Source organism: Argopecten irradians, chromosome 8 (genome assembly GCF_041381155.1).
Source record: "Argopecten irradians isolate NY chromosome 8, Ai_NY, whole genome shotgun sequence".
NCBI classification, from domain to species: Eukaryota; Metazoa; Mollusca; class Bivalvia; order Pectinida; family Pectinidae; genus Argopecten; species Argopecten irradians.
Window position 1 is genome coordinate 18,461,145 of NC_091141.1, and position 18,021 is coordinate 18,479,165.

Sequence of the window (18,021 nt, forward strand, 5' to 3'; positions counted from 1 at the left end):
CACCATTTTGTCTACATTCATTTAATTTGTGCAGTGCATTGTGGGAGGTCACTAAAGTTCAACATTACTATACTATCGTTACAAAATTCGACCAGGCCGGTTCAAAATACAGAAAGATGGAATTTCCATTATAATTATTTTATTTGACACATTTGCACAATAACTGATATAGGAAGTATGTCTTTATGTCCAAGTTGTTTGTTGTTCCATGTCCATGGTAATACTAGTATAGTGGACCCGCGATAATCCGGACGCCGATAGTCCAGAAAGCTCACAATCGGAACGGATTTTATTTATTTTTATTTATTTATACTCACTAGTCAGGAAATTCCAAATCCGAAACAAAATATAATTTTCATTTATAAATTCCCGCAATGATCTGGACAATATTCTGTTGCCACAAAAAAATGGTCTTTTTAGGGTTATATTGGCAAAAAAATAAAGGCTGGGATGTTTCCTCTTTTTTTTATGTGTCTTTCACTCTAAAATATTGGCTGGAACCGGAGTCTGAGACTTTTGATTTCTTTCATAGCAAAGTGGAGAAAAATGTTAGAGTTGAGGGGAAAAAATTAGGGTCGGTCGGTGAAAGTTGTGCCATACCCATGGTAATGCTAGTATGTCTTTATGTCAAAGTTGTTTGTTGTTCCATACCCATGGTAATACTAGTATGTCTTTATGTCAAAGTTGTTTGTTGTTCCATATCCATGGTAATACTAGTATGTCTTTATGTCAAAGTTGTTTGTTGTTCCATACCCATGGTAATACTAGTATGTCTTTATGTCAAGGTTGTTTTTTGTTCCATATCCATGGTAATACTAGTATGTCTTTATGTCAAAGTTGTTTGTTGTTCCATATCCATGCTAATACTAGTAGGTCTTTATGTCAAAGTTGTTTGTTGTTCCATATCCATGCTAATACTAGTAGGTCTTTATGTCAAAGTTGTTTGTTGTTCCATATCCATGGTAATACTAGTATGTCTGTATGTCAAGGTTGTTTGTTGTTCCATATCCATGCTAATACTAGTAGGTCTTTATGTCAAAGTTGTTTGTTGTTCCATATCCATGCTAATACTAGTAGGTCTTTATGTCAAAGTTGTTTGTTGTATCCATGCTAATACTAGTATGTCTTTATGTCAAAGTTGATTGTTGTTCCATATCCATGCTAATACTAGTAGGTCTTTATGTCAAACTTGTTTGTTGTATCCATGGTAATACTAGTAGGTCTTTATGTCAAGGTTGTTTGTTGTTCCATATCCATGGTAATACTAGTATGTCTGTGTGTCAAAGTTGATTGTTGTTCCATATCCATGGTAATACTAGTATGTCTTTATGTCAAAGTTGTTTGTTGTATCCATGGTAAAACTAGTAGGTCTTTATGTCAAAGTTGTTTGTTGTTCCATATCCACGGTAATACTAGTAGGTCTTTATGTCAAAGTTGTTTGTTGTATCCATGGTAATACTAGTAGGTCTTTATGTCAAAGTTGTTTGTTGTTCCATATCCATGCTAATACTAGTATGTCTTTATGTCAAAGTTGTTTGTTGTTCCATATCCATGGTAATACAAGTGGGTCTTTATGTCAAAGTTGTTTGTTGTTCCATATCCATGGTAATACTAGTATGTCTTTATGTCAAAGTTGTTTGTTGTTCCATATCCATGGTAATACTAGTATGTCTTTATGTCCAAGTTGTTTGTTGTTCCATATCCATAGTAAAACAAGTATGTCTTTATGTCAAAGTTGTTTGTTGTATCCATGGTAATACTAGTAGGTCTTTATGTCAAAGTTGTTTGTTGTTCCATATCCATGGTAATACTAGTATGTCTTTATGTCAAAGTTGTTTGTTGTTCCATATCCATGGTAATACTAGTATGTCTTTATGTCAAAGTTGTTTGTTGTTCCATATCCATGGTAATACTAGTATGTCTTTATGTCCAAGTTGTTTGTTGTTCCATATCCATAGTAAAACAAGTATGTCTTTATGTCAAAGTTGTTTGTTGTATCCATGCTAATACAAGTATGTCTTTATGTCAAAGTTGTTTGTTGTATCCATGGTAATACTAGTAGGTCTTTATGTCAAAGTTGTTTGTTGTTCCATATCCATGGTAATACTAGTATGTCTTTATGTCAAAGTTGTTTGTTGTTCCATATCCATGCTAATACTAGTATGTCTTTATGTCAAAGTTGTTTGTTGTTCCATATCCATGCTAATACTAGTATGTCTTTATGTCAAAGTTGTTTGTTGTTCCATATCCATGGTAATACAAGTATGTCTTTATGTCAAAGTTGTTTGTTGTTCCATATCCATGCTAATAAAAGTATGTCTTTATGTCAAAGTTGTTTGTTGTTCCATGTCCATGCTAATACAAGTATGTCTTTATGTCAAAGTTGTTTGTTGTATCCATGGTAATACTAGTAGGTCTTTATGTCAAAGTTGTTTGTTGTTCCATATCCATGGTAATACTAGTATGTCTTTATGTCAAAGTTGTTTGTTGTTCCATATCCATGGTAATACTAGTATGTCTTTATGTCAAAGTTGTTTGTTGTTCCATATCCATGCTAATACTAGTATGTCTTTATGTCAAAGTTGTTTGTTGTTCCATATCCATGCTAATACTAGTATGTCTTTATGTCAAAGTTGTTTGTTGTTCCATATCCATGGTAATACAAGTATGTCTTTATGTCAAAGTTGTTTGTTGTTCCATGTCCATGGTAATACTAGTATGTCTTTATGTCAAAGTTGTTTGTTGTTCCATGTCCATGGTAATACTAGTATGTCTTTATGTCAAAGTTGTTTGTTGTATCCATGGTAATACTAGTAGGTCTTTATGTCAAAGTTGTTTGTTGTATCCATGGTAATACTAGTAGGTCTTTATGTCAAAGTTGTTTGTTGTTCCATATCCATGCTAATACTAGTATGTCTTTATGTCAAAGTTGTTTGTTGTTCCATATCCATGCTAATACTAGTATGTCTTTATGTCAAAGTTGTTTGTTGTTCCATATCCATGCTAATACAAGTATGTCTTTATGTCAAAGTTGTTTGTTGTTCCATATCCATGCTAATACAAGTATGTCTTTATGTCAAAGTTGTTTGTTGTTCCATGTCCATGGTAATACTAGTATGTCTTTATGTCAAAGTTGTTTGTTGTATCCATGGTAATACTAGTAGGTCTTTATGTCAAAGTTGTTTGTTGTTCCATATCCATGGTAATACTAGTATGTCTTTATGTCAAAGTTGTTTGTTGTTCCATATCCATGCTAATACTAGTATGTCTTTATGTCAAAGTTGTTTGTTGTTCCATATCCATGGTAATACTAGTATGTCTTTATGTCTTTTTCCAGATTTACCCAAAATGGCTCTCCCTCCATGCCATGCATTTGTCCAGTTCTATGTTGCTAACGGTGAACTTTCTTGTCAGCTCTACCAGCGGTCAGCAGATATGGTAAGGACAAACAAGTTTTATACTACAAGGAAAATAGAACTTTATTACGTTACTACACACTAGATGTAGTAATTACTAAGGACATATATGTTTTTATGTAGCCTGTACGGGACTTTAAAATTGTCAAAACATATAAATTCATGGTTTCCGCTCGATAACTTTAGTATCTTGTCTAATTTCAACCAAATTGTTTTGTATAAATGAGATCTCAGATGAGTTTGATAATGTTCAATATCTGATAATATTTGTAAGATTTACTGGATTTTAAAATCGTCATAACAGATAAATCCATGGTTTTTGCTCAAAAACTTTAGTATTTATTATCCCATTTCAATCAAATTTGGTCTATTGCTTTATATTAATGAGATCTTGGTATGAGTGGTTTGATACTGGTCAAAGAGTTACGGGACTTGATAACTTCACCTAATTATTAACAATATTTTCAACTGTAAATTACTATTTTTTGTGATGTTTTAAACTGCTGTGCAGGTGACACATCCACTTCCATGGAAATCTTGTTATATTTATAACAATCTGCCTATAAGCTTATCATGACCCCTCCCCTTTTTCTAACCAAAAGTTCACTTATGTTGAATTCCAATCTTTTTTAATACAAGCGAAGGATACAAATGCCAATAGATTATTTATTTCATTCTATTAACACTAAATAGGGTAGAGTGACATTCTATTAACACTAAATAGGGTAGAGTGATATTAAGTCGGACACGATCTAGAGTCGGACATTTTTAACACGTCTTACCGTCCTAATTCCGGTTACCACGTTACAAAAAAATGCTGTCAACATACTAAATGAAGTATTGACTTTCTAGAGTTATCTTCCTTTGATAACTCTCTCGTTTACATATTTTGCCAAGTCCGATCGAGAATAGTAACAAAAGCGGTACATTTCACGATGAGAGCGAGTAAAGTTTTATGACTTCAAACTGATATGAGAAGTCATTTCTTTTTATTATTACGCCATAAAACTTAAAGCTGAAGTTCAACTGTAAGATTTGTGTAAAACAAATGCAGAATTATCTTCATTTTGACATTAGAAACAGCATGTTATCTGATAATTTGGTTCAAAGTCGCAAACGTGATTTGATCTTGAGTCGGACACCAAAAATGTTCAAAAACGATCATAAGTCAGACAGTGTATTTTATAATTATACAAGTGAATGTATGTGATATATAGGCATAAAAGGATGCTGTTATTACCGTTTTTCATAATATAAGTTTGAATCTTTCATCTTTTATTTTTTCAATATGTATTTTTTTAAATATTTAATGTCTATTTTTATGTTCTAATCAGTCTTTTAAGTTTCGTTTCAAGTCACCATTGGCGTTTTTCTTAAATTTTTAATCAAAATGTATGGCAATGCACATTAATTTAGTGGAAAAACGTGTGTAGCCCAATGAATAAATTTTCTATTTAAAAATATGAATACACCAAAATTTCTCATATTTCATTGGTGGCATTCTGTTGATTGTGCAGTTACATATTTGTACTTTGTAAAGCAAAGAAGTGATATTGTACACAATACACGATTATTTTTACTCTTCCATCAAAAAGACAATTTTCTCTGACATATCAATGGTATATATATCAAAACTCATCCTCTGAATCATTTATCTAAAATATCGGCAACACAAGCTAGACACAGAAACTTTAATTTGGGATGGCCATGACTCACGATAAGCGCGGGAAAATGATGTCCATCCAGTCATCCTGGAATTTGGACACAGCACTTTTGGTTGTATAGTTTTCAATTATTTTTAAAGTAATTGGAGCAGGTTCTGCATGTGTTTATTAGGAACATCGGAGTTGCTATTGGCCATCGTTGATTCCTGAAAATGTTTGTGCTTTGCAAAGGACAAAGTCTCCTAGCATCAAAAAATGTACAGTGTATTACAGAATGGGTTTAGAGCGACAGGCATTTCTCCTTATTCAACTTATGCAACCACGATAAAACACAAACTCAGATTAGGCAAATAGTTGTTTAATGATAAGGCCAATGTGCTCACCACGTCTGACCACGTAACATCGATACATAGCGCGTTTGAACTGCAGATCCCTTTCGTGGTTTAGTACGTTATGTTCTAAACTTTTACTAACATTGATAATTTTTTCCATGGAATCTTAGAAATAACTGAATATACTTTCAAGGAACATGTTATGTTTAAACATATAACAAACAAATTTCAAGCATTGTATGAAACAAAATCAATATACATTCCCTTATTATAATTGACTGCAGTTTCTTTCGTTTTTCAGTCCATGAAATATCTGCAACTATTTCGTCAGGCTCATTTGTTATACAAGCTATATTTATTGATTTCCTAGAGATAAACGGTATGTAAAGTGGAAACATTTTAAAGTAAAGTATAGACACATCTCGTGCCCGCAAACGCATGTGTATCTATTCAATGTAGGAGCAAATGTAATGTTGTAGCATACACAATACAAAATGCAAAGTCATGTGCAGTTTGCTTGACAGCTTGCGATACGTCAATTACCGAAAGTAATATGAACAATAAATTCCTTCTTTAATGATCAATGACTAATATTTTTGATTCAGAATTTTATAAAATGTTAACTTAATCCAATTGTCCGACTAATCCAATTGTCCGACTTAAAGTCAAATGCGTCCAACTCTCCATCGAATTGCAGGTTAGGTACTTTATTTGCTCTGTATTGTATCGTAAGGTAAAAAACGAGAGTATCGAAATGGAAATATGATGCAGAAAGACTAAGTGTGCTCTCTGGGACGGTACCTATATCTCGACGTACTGCTGTTCTGAACACAAAGGGTGTCCGACTTACGATCACTTTACCCTAAGGATACAAATGCCAATAGATTATTTATTTCATTCTATTAACACTAACTAAGGATACAAATGCCATTAGATTATTTATTTCATTCTATTAACTCAAACTAAGGATACAAATACCATTAGATTATTTATTTCATTCTATTAACTCAAGCTAAGGATACAAATGCCATTAGATTATTTATTTCATTCTATTTACACAAACTAAGGATATAAATGCCATTAGATTATTTATTTCATTCTTGTTTGCAAATTGAATATGGCACACACACTACATGTAAGTATTTAGTGAAAATTCTGAATTTAAGCCCATTAAACATTTTTCAGTTTTTAACTGACCTTTGGAGTATGGACTTAAAAGGTCTACTGCAGTGATTTGATATTAGAACTGTTAATTTGTCCTTTTCAGGGCCTTGGAGTACCTTTTAACATTGCCAGCTATGCTTTGTTGACCTACATGATTGCACATGTGACTGACCTCAAGGTTTGTAGACAAACAGATGACTTATGGGGAGGATATGATATTACTAAAAACATCTTATTTTGATTTACAAATTAAAATAGTACTAGAGATACAAGTATCAAAGTCTTTTAAAGACTAAAATAATACACAGATTACCGAGTTAGGCTTGTTACAGCCAGGAGAATTTGTACATATATAGTTATTACTTAGTTTGACTTGTATAGAGCAAGCAAACTTTGTACATATATAGTAATTACTGAGTTTCACTTGTTACAGAGAGGCGACTTTGTACATATATAGTAATTACTGAGTTTGACTTGTTACAGAGAGGCGACTTTGTACATATATAGTAATTACTGAGTTTGACTTGTTTCAGCCAGGCGACTTTGTACATGTATAGTTATTACTGAGTTTGACTTGTTACAGCCAGAAGACTTTCTACATATATAAAGTTATTACCGAGTTTGACTTGTTGCCATTACAGCAAGGAGAATTCATACATATATAGTTATTACTGAGTTTGACTTGTTACGGTTACAGCCAGGAGACTTTGTACATATATAGTTATTACCGAGTTTGACTTGTTACGGTTACAGCCAGGAGACTTTATACATATATAGTTATTACTGAGTTTGACTTGTTACAGCCAGGAGACTTTGTACATATATAGTTATTACTTAGTTTGCCTTGTTACAGCCAGGAGACTTAGTACATATATAGTTATTACTGAGTTTGACTTGTTACAGCCAGGAGACTTAGTACATATACAGTTATTACTGAGTTTGACTTGTTACAACCAGGAGACTTAGTACATATACAGTTATTACCGAGTTTGACTTGTTAGGGCCCCGCATCGAGATGCGGGTGCCCTATAGTAATCAGGTTGTCCGTCCGTCCGTCTGTCCGTTTTTTTTCTTTTGCACATTAATGATGGAAGGGAGTGGAGTATTTTCCCCATATTTTACATGATGATTCCCCATCCATCCTAGATCTGCTTGGTAATTTTTCAGGCTGAAATTAAATTAAAAAATCGGCCATCTTGGATTTTAACATTTAAAAAAATCACAATGTTGTTGCTCTTAACTGATAAACATTTTGTTATAACATTATGATGCAAAGTTGTTCAGAATTAAACAAGGAGTTGACTGTCCAAAGGTAAGGTCATGGGCCAAGGTTACTAAGTCAAAGGTCAAGGTCAAATTTATTTGAGTTAATTGTATGCTCTTAATGTAATGTTAGCTTGGAATCAGGATTCAAGTTAAATACTTGGAAGACTTTTTCCAAAGAATTATAATAATGTACCATCATCGGTTTCCCAATTAATGTTGACATTAATTATTCATTAGCAACATATAGCTAACACGGAAGAATTCGTTGTCAAAATACTACTTTTCCACTTAAGCACGTCAGACACATAGCGGGGCCCTTTCTGACGTGTCAGTGTTCTAGTTACAGCCAGGAGACTTTGTACATATATAGTTATTACTTAGTTTGCCTTGTTACAGCCAGGAGACTTAGTACATATACAGTTATTACTGAGTTTGACTTGTTACAGCCAGGAGACTTTGTACATATACAGTTATTACTGAGTTTGACTTGTTACAGCCAGGAGACTTTGTACATATATAGTTATTACTGAGTTTGACTTGTTACAGCCAGGAGACTTAGTACATATACAGTTATTACTGAGTTTGACTTGACTTGTTACAGCCAGGAGACTTAGTACATATATAGTTATTACTGAGTTTGACTTGTTACAGCCAGGAGACTTAGTACATATACAGTTATTACTGAGTTTGACTTTTTACAGCCAGGAGACTTTGTACATATACAGTTATTACTGAGTTTGACTTGTTACAGCCAGGAGACTTTGTACATATACAGTTATTACTGAGTTTGACTTGTTACAGAGAGGCGACTTTGTACATATATAGTTATTACTGAGTTTGACTTGTTACAGCCAGGAGACTTTGTACATATATAGTTATTACTTAGTTTGACTTGTTACAGCCAGGAGACTTTATATATATACAGTGGAACCTCCCAAAACCGAACCTTCTCAAAACCGATCACCTCTAGAAACCGAACATGGATGTCATGTACGGAATGATTCCTCTTTATTAATAGTATATAAAACTTCCCAAAACCGATCCCTCCCAATTCCGAATACTGGACCGATTTTGAGAGCAGAATAGTCAAATGTAACTAAAATACACTTCTGAAAACCGGCCTTACCTGAGGACATCGATAGATTGCATTGAGGTCTGATCAACCGACCGTGAAATACACACATACCTGTACAATAGTTAATGCATGCCATGTCCTTGGGCATGTATACCGATGGGAAGGCTATAGGCCGAGATGGTGGTGTAATTATTTAATCATGCCTATTGTTATCCCCCGCGAAACGCGTTTGCGGGGGATGTTGATTTGGGCTCTGTCCGTCCGTCCGTCCGTCCGTCCGTCCGTCCGTCCGAGTATCGTTTCCGGGCTATAACTCCTAAACCGTTCAACTTGGCTACACGAAACTTTCTGTACATGTTAGGCTAGTGCTCTAGTTGTGCCTTTTGCTAATGGGAACCTTTCATTTTCGATACTTTTTCTGTTACCATGGAAACTTATTCAAAAATACCATATTATTAAAGTTTCCTTTCTATTCCGGGCTATAACTCGAAAACCGTTCAACTTGGCTACACGAAACTTTCTGTACATGTTAGGCTAGTGCTCTAGTTGTGCCTTTTTCTAATGGGAACCTTCCATTTTCAATACTTTTTCTGTTACCATGGAAACTTATTCAAAAATACCATATTATTAAAGTTTCCTTTCTATTCCGGGCTATAACTCGAAAACCGTTCAATTTGGCTACACGAAACTTTCTGTACATGTTAGGCTAGTGCTCTAGTTGTGCCTTTTTCTAATGGGAACCTTCCATTTTCAATACTTTTTCTGTTACCATGGAAATTTATTAAAAAATACCATATTATTAAAGTTTCCTTTCTATTCCGGGCTATAATCGAAAACCATTCAACTTGGCTACACGAAACTTTCTGTACATGTTAGGCTAGTGCTCTAGTTGTGCCTTTTGCTAATGGGAATCTTTCATTTTAAACTCTTAGTTACAATGAGCTTCATTTATTTTATGTTTGAGCTTTCATACACAACTGGGCGCGGGGGATAATGCCAAGCTTTGCGGCTCCTTGTTTAGATATCTAACGAAGGTCTACCATGTGCACGCGGTTTGTTTACTGTAGGAAAACAAGCAGAGCTAGTAATAAAGAGAATGTTTCGTATTCAAATCACACTTTTTTTTAATTTACATATGTAGTTGTCGGATAACGTAAATTATCTGTACGAAGAAGCCGAAGCCATGTATTGTTTTATTGCAGATGAGAACATCCCCAAGAACATTCACGCAACTAACTAACTAAACTACGTTTATAAGCGGTAACAAAGTCAAGTTTGCTGTAATCCATTCCTTTTAAACGTATGATTCTCTCTTTTGTGATAACATTCACATTAACAATCAATATTGGTCGATTTTAACGAACACTAGGCATACATGCGGTGCACTAATGTAAAAAACGACTTCCGATCGATTAAATCCGGATCATGATGATCGGTATTCGGTTCACTTCTCCAAACCGAACCCTCTCTAAACCGGCCGAAATTATATGCACCAACCATGATCGGTTTCGGGAGGTTCCACTGTATATATGGTTATTACCGAGTTTGACTTGTTACTGTTACAGCCAGGAGACTTTGTACATATATAGTTATTACTGAGTTTGACTTGTTACCGTTACAGCCAGGAGACTTTGTACACACACTGGGAGATGCCCATGTCTATGTGAACCACATTGAACCCTTGAAAGAACAGGTAAATTTACACTTATAGTAAATCTTTATCACTAACCCTCAAAAGAACAGATAATTTATATCTACAGCTAACTTTCACTACCAAAGTCTACTTCTAAAATCAACTTCTATTAATATATATAAAATGCCAAAGTAGTAACAGGCAATAAATATTAGATATCACTTTAAATCCTGTTTGATCAGAATCCACTATCACTGGGTACAAATTTCATCACCACATTGTCTAACATCTCTCTCAGACATTCAACAGTGACCTAAAGCATAATTTTCATCATTTCAGCTGGTAAGAGAACCCCGACCATTCCCAAAACTTGTGATTAAAAGGAAAGTTGAAGACATTGATGATTTTAAGTTTGAGGACTTTGAGATTGTGGACTATAAACCTCATCCCAAAATTACAATGGAGATGGCTGTGTGACCAGAACTGTGTGTGAGAAAATGTGCAATGTAAAGGCTGCTGTTTCAAAAGGTTGACTTTGGGAGAGCATGTATCATGTGAAATAAAATACATAAGTAAACTACAGCAAATTAATGGTGTGCTACATACATACAAAAATTATCTCATCAGGTTATTATGCATAGTAATTTATCATTATCATTTAAAAGAGTGTAACTCTCGCATACTGTGATTTCAGTCAAATGCTGACTGGCAGAAAATATACATATGTAGATAAATAATGGACATGATTAAAATTCTTTCACAGATCTAGCAAAGAAATGTTTCAGTTTATCATGAGACGAGGATAATTTACACCATTGGCCTAGATCTGACTTATTAATCCAGAACTAGAGTGTTTTTTTGTTTTTTTTTTTGTTTTTTTTTTTTACCACTCATCACTTACATTTCTGAAAACTGATTTGCCTACAGCTTTATTTGACGTCATCTTGTAGCTTGTTTTTGAGTTAGGGACCAGTCTACATATGTACACTGGGATATTTTCTGTTCAATTCTTTGCCAAGTTCAGCCTTGTGATTTTTATTTTATACTCTATTCTTATTATTGTACTTATATTAAAATATTTACCTACAGATGAGTATCAGATTTGTTTTTTCAAGGCAATGCCTAACATATTCCATATTAACAATAAGTATCTCCCAGGGACAAATTTGATCGATCCTTTGAGTCTGTCCTTTATATTGGAAGAAGGTATAAGGTATCGCTATACATGTATCAGTGTTGACGGTGTTGATCATTACTGATGTGTACTCAACTCTATACAGTCATGCAAGAATTCACCTGATCTGATAGAAAACAGTCCCAGATCAACAAATCGGCTGTAACAAATCATGTCTCACAGAAAAATCCTTACCCAAATGGTCAGGATGACCAATCGCCATCATGTTGCGTCCTTCGTTGTGTGCCGTCCGCCGTGTGTAAACTTTTCATTCAAACCACTTCTTCTCAATAGCTGAAAGGTCCACTGATATTTGGCCAGTAGTATGCTTGGATGAAGGGCTACCAACTTTGTTCAAATGAATGACCTTGATCTTCATTCAAGGTCAAAAGGGTCATATAGGCTAAAATCTTTAAAAACAACTTCTTGTGAGTAACTAAGAGGCCTAGAAACCTGATGTTTAGCCTGTGGCATGCTGGGATAAAGGGCTACCAAGTTTGTTCAAATGGAGGACCTTGACCTTCATTCAGGGTCACAGTGGTCAAATAGACTGAAATCTTTTTAATGACTTCTCCTCAAGAACCAAAAGACCCAGGGTACTCATATTGGGCCTGTGGCATGCTGGGATGAAGAGCTACCAAGTTTGTTCAAATGGAGAACCTTGACCTTCATTAAAGCTCACAGGGGTCAAATAGGCTAAAAAAATTAAAAAGTTCTTCTCAAAACCAAAAGGCCCAGGGTACTAATATTGGGCCTGCAGCATGCTGGGATGAAGGGCTACCAAGTTTGTTCAAATGGTGGACATTTACCTTCATTCAAGCTCACAGGGGTCAAATACTAAAATAGGCTAAAAAAAAATGAAAAACTTCTTGTGAATAACTAGGAAGCCTTGATTACTGATATTGGGCCTGTAGCATACTAGGATAAAGAGCTGCTTAGTTTGTTCAAGTCAAAGACCTTTGTGTACTTTTAAGGACAAAGTCATGAATATTTTGTAAACTTGCAGCATCAAGTAAGGGGTCTATTATATTGCCTTAATTGTTAGCCACTCTGTATACTGTGACTGTGTTGTTTTGTGCCAATAGTCAGATGACCGTTAAGACCCATGGGCCCCTTGTCAGTATAATATCCTATTACCGTATTCGACCCAATAAGCGCCTCTCCCCATTTTTGAGGCCTTGATTTTAATTGCCCATGCATAAATAAAGACAAGAAACTGTTTAGATTGCAATAATTTCGTCTTATTAGCACTTCTTCAATTTTTTAGGAAAAAAAGGGCGCTTATTGGGTCGAATACAATATATCAGTCAGTAATTTATGGATGTGCCGGGTTTGTTAGTGAAGGAAAGGCAAGTACCAGGAATCACTGACCAGTAGTCTGTGCCTGGCAACTACCCCACATGGGATTCGAAATCAGAGGTGAAGGACATGTGGTAATATATTGGGACATCTTGACCAGGTGTCCATTGAAGCAACAGATAAAGGTGGGCCATTATTAAATTGAAACTAGCAAAGTAACAAAATTGAATAAATATACATGTACACATCTATTAGTTATGCGTCTGATGAAGGTGACAGAGTACACATCGTTCTAGTCATCTGTCTGATGAAGGTGACAGTGAACACATCGTACTAGTCATCTGTCTGATGAAGGTGACAGTGTACACATCGTACTAGTCATTTGTCTGATGAAGGTGACAGTGTACACATTGTACTAGTCATCTATCTGATGAAGGTGACAGTGTACACATTGTACTAGTCATCTGTCTGATGAAGATGACGGCACACATTGTACTAGTCATTTGTCTGATGAAGGTGACAGTGTACACATTGTACTAGTCATTTGTCTGATGAAGATGACAGGGTACAAATTGTACTAGTCATTTGTCTGTTGAAGGTGACAGTGTTCACATTGTACTAGTCATTTGTCTGATGAAGGTGACAGTGTACACATTGTACTAGTCATCTGTCTGATGAAGGTGACAGGGTACACATTGTACTAGTCATTTGTCTGATGAAGGTGACAGTGTACACATTGTACTAGTCATCTGTCTGATGAAGGTGACAGTGTACACATTTTATATGTACTAGTCATCTGTCTGATGAAGGTGACAGGGTACACATTGTACTAGTCATTTGTCTGATGAAGGTGACAGGGTACACATTGTACTAGTCATCTGTCTGATGAAGGTGACAGTGTACACATTGTACTAGTCATCTGTCTGATGAAGGTGACAGGGTACACATTGTATTAGTCATCTGTCTGATGAAGGTGACAGCGTACACATTGTACTAGTCATCTGTCTGATGAAGAGGACAGCGTACTAGTCATCTGTTTCTCCCAACTTGACAGGGTTATCCCGCAGTTGCTAGGGAAAAGACAACTATGTCTTTTAATGGGGTAGCGAAAAGACAGCTCACACGCGCTATACAGTGACGTCATCAATACATATGGCACCATTTTTACGCACAGCGACGTTCTTCACCATTTCTCCTTAAAGTATGGGAGAAAAAGAATCAAACATGGGCTTGTCAGGTGTACAGGGATATCTCGACCCTCATGAAAGATTTTGACCATCAACCCTCAGCAAGACTCTGATTGACCAGCCAAGATCTTTCACTCGGGTTGACTTATCCCTGTCCACCTGACAGGCTCATGTAAGATTCTACTAGTCTGATGAAGGGGGGTGTACACATCATACTAGTCATCGAAACATCACAGTAAAAGTTCACTGATTGTGTTGTGTAACTATATCATTACATAGGTAAGCCTTACAAAGATATTGAGTTGACATCCAAAATTTACCAACAAAATCTTTAAGTGTAATTTGTTTGTTCATGTTTTTGCAGACTCTCCATAATATGAAATACAAGTAGAAAATTGATTTATAAGTCCATTCTTAATGTACAAGACCACTCTGTAATGTACAAGTCTATTCTGTGATGCCAAATCAAATTTGACATTGGATATTCTATGCTATACAGACAAAACCCATTGATTGGTTTTACATTTTTATTTTTCATTCTTTAATAACCATCCATTCAGCATGCCACATTACATCCTTTATAAATAAAGTCTTTGGCCAATTATATAACATCACCAGGCCAACAAACAAATTAGTCCTGATAGCTTTAACAAGGTCGATCTGTCATAAGTTAGGATTAAGTAACTGCGTTAATTACAATCAAAGCTTGGATATGATATTTTAGATAGATTGCTGCAGTAGATAAGCAATTCAAGCCACTCTATACTGGGCTATAACACAAAGTAAAGTGTCACTATGAAGGACTTGTATTAGTCCTGTTACATCCCCTTCTTCCAAATTAACTGTTTTGTGAAGATGTAGCAGCAGATAAAGAATTTACACACAAAGACACGATACAAAAACATGTAGCTATCTTAACTTTACAAAGAAGTGGCACAGATACATGTAGCTCTCCTTACTTTACGAAGAAATGACACAGATACATGTAGCTATCCTTACTTTACAAAGAAATGATGCAGATACATGAAGCTCTCCTAATTTACGAAGAAATGACGCAGATACATGTAGCCCTCCTAACTTTACAAAGAAATGACACAGGTACATGTAGCTCTCCTAACTTTACAAAGAAATGATACAGATACATGTAGCTCTCCTAACTTTACAAAGAAATGATACAGATACATGTAGCTCTCCTCACTTTACAAAGAGATGACAGATACATGTAGCTCTCCTAACTTTACAAAGAAATGATGTAGATACATGTAGCTCTCCTAACTTTACAAAGATTTATGATACAGATACATGTAGCTCTCCTAACTTCACAAAGATATGACACAGATACATGTAGCTCTTCTAACTTTACAAAGAAATTATACAGATACATGAAGCTCTCCTTACTTTACAAAGAAATGATGCAGATACATGTAGCTCTCCTAACTTCACAAAGATATGACACAGATACATGTAGCTCTCCTAACTTTACAAAGATTTATGATACAGATACATGAAGCTCTCCTTACTTTACAAAGAAATGATGCAGATACATGTAGCTCTCCTAACTTTACAAAGAAATGACACAGATACATGTAGCTCTCCTAACTTTACAAAGAAATGACACAGATACATGTAGCTCTCCTTACTTTACAAAGAAATGACACAGATACATGTAGCTCTCCTTACTTTACAAAGAAATGACACAGATACATGTAGCTCTCCTTACTTTACAAAGAAATGACACAGATACATGTAGCTCTCCTAACTTTACAAAGAAATGACACAGATACATGTAGCTCTCCTAACTTTACAAAGAAATGACACAGATACATGTAGCTCTCCTAACTTTACAAAGAAATGACACAGATACATGTAGCTCTCCTAACTTTACAAAGAAGTGACACAGATACATGAAGCTCTCCTTACTTTACAAAGAAGTGACACAGATACATGTAGCTCTCCTAACTTTACAAAGAAGTGACACAGATACATATAGCTCTCCTGACTTTACAAAGAGGTGACAAAGATACATGTAGCTCTCCTACTTTACAAAGAAATGACACAGATACATGTAGCTCTCCTTACTTGACAAAGAAATGATACAGATACATGTAGCTCTCCTAACTCAGATACATGTAGCTCTCCTAACTTTACAAAGAAGTGACACAGATACATGTAGCTCTCCTAACTTTACAAAGAAATGACACAGATACATGTAGCTCTCCTAACTTTACAAAGAAATGACACAGATACATGTAGCTCTCCTTAACTTTACAAAGAAATGACACAGATACATGTAGCTCTCCTAACTTTACAAAGAAATGACACAGATACATGTAGCTCTCCTAACTTTAAAAGAATGACACAGATACATGTAGCTCTCCTAACTTTACAAAGAAGTGACACAGATACATGTAGCTCTCCTAACTTTACAAAGAAATGACACAGATACATGTAGCTCTCCTAACTTTACAAAGAAATGACACAGATACATGTAGCTCTCCTAACTTTTAAAGAAATGACACAGATACATGTAGCTCTCCTAACTTTACAAAGAAATGACACAGATACATGTAGCTCTCCTAACTTTACAAAGAAATGACACAGATACATGTAGCTCTCCTAACTTTACAAAGAAATGACACAGATACATGTAGCTCTCCTAACTTTACAAAGAAGTGACACAGATACATGTAGCTCTCCTAACTTTACAAAGAAATGACACAGATACATGTAGCTCTCCTAACTTTACAAAGAAATGACATAGATACATGAAGCTCTCCTTACTTTACAAAGATACAAAAAAATGACACAGATACATGAAGCTCTCCTAACTTTATAAAGAAGTGAACACAGATACATGTAGCTCTCCTAACTTTACAAAGAAATGACACAGATACATGTAGCTCTCCTAACTTTACAAAGAAATGACACAGATACATGTAGCTCTCCTAACTTTACAAAGAAATGACACAGATACATGTAGCTCTCCTAACTTTACAAAGAAATGACACAGATACATGTAGCTCTCCTAACTTTACAAAGAAATGACACAGATACATGTAGCTCTCCTAACTTTACAAAGAATGACACAGATACATGTAGCTCTCCTAACTTTATAAAGAAATGACACAGATACATGTAGCTCTCCTAACTTTACAAAGAAGTGACACAGATACATGTAGCTCTCCTAACTTTACAAAGAAATGACACAGATACATGTAGCTCTCCTAACTTTACAAAGAAATGACACAGATACATGTAGCTCTCCTAACTTTACAAAGAAATGACACAGATACATGTAGCTCTCCTAACTTTACAAAGAAATGACACAGATACATGTAGCTCTCCTAACTTTACAAAGAGATGACACAGATACATGTAGCTCTCCTAACTTTACAAAGAAATGACACAGATACATGTAGCTCTCCTAACTTTACAAAGAAATGACACAGATACATGTAGCTCTCCTTACTTTACAAAGAAATGACACAGATACATGTAGCTCTCCTAACTTTACAAAGAAATGACACAGATACATGTAGCTCTCCTAATTATAACAAAGAAGTGACACAGATACATGTAGCTCTCCTAACTTTACAAAGATATGACACAGACACATGTAGCTCTCCTAACTTTACAAAGAAATGATACAGATACATGTAGCTCTCCTAACTTTACAAAGAAATGACACAGATACATGTAGCTCTCCTAACTTTACAAAGAAATGACACAGATACATGTAGCTCTCCTAACTTTACAAAGAGATGACACAGATACATGTAGCTCTCCTAACTTTACAAAGAAATGACACAGA

General features: G+C 35.1%; 1 protein-coding gene and 1 long non-coding RNA gene across 2 annotated transcripts in view; one reads left to right on the plus strand and one right to left on the minus strand.

Moving 5' to 3' along the window:
* The window catches only part of LOC138329574 (thymidylate synthase-like), a 34,883-nt gene extending 23,245 nt beyond the window's left edge, over positions 1–11,638 (plus strand). Inside the window, exons 6-9 of the mRNA XM_069276654.1 lie at positions 3,338–3,438; positions 6,680–6,754; positions 10,539–10,610; positions 10,890–11,638. Of these exons, the coding sequence (XP_069132755.1) occupies positions 3,338–3,438; positions 6,680–6,754; positions 10,539–10,610; positions 10,890–11,027 (386 nt within the window). The 3' untranslated portion in view covers positions 11,028–11,638. The remainder of the gene's footprint in view (positions 1–3,337; positions 3,439–6,679; positions 6,755–10,538; positions 10,611–10,889) is intronic.
* A 3,085-nt stretch (positions 11,639–14,723) lies between these two features.
* Positions 14,724–17,048, minus strand: LOC138329575 (uncharacterized). The gene is made up of 2 exons (XR_011209468.1): positions 16,832–17,048; positions 14,724–16,328 (listed from the first exon to the last, which is right to left on the minus strand). It is a non-coding gene; the product is annotated as an uncharacterized lncRNA (long non-coding RNA).
* Between the last annotated feature and the right edge of the window lie 973 nt (positions 17,049–18,021).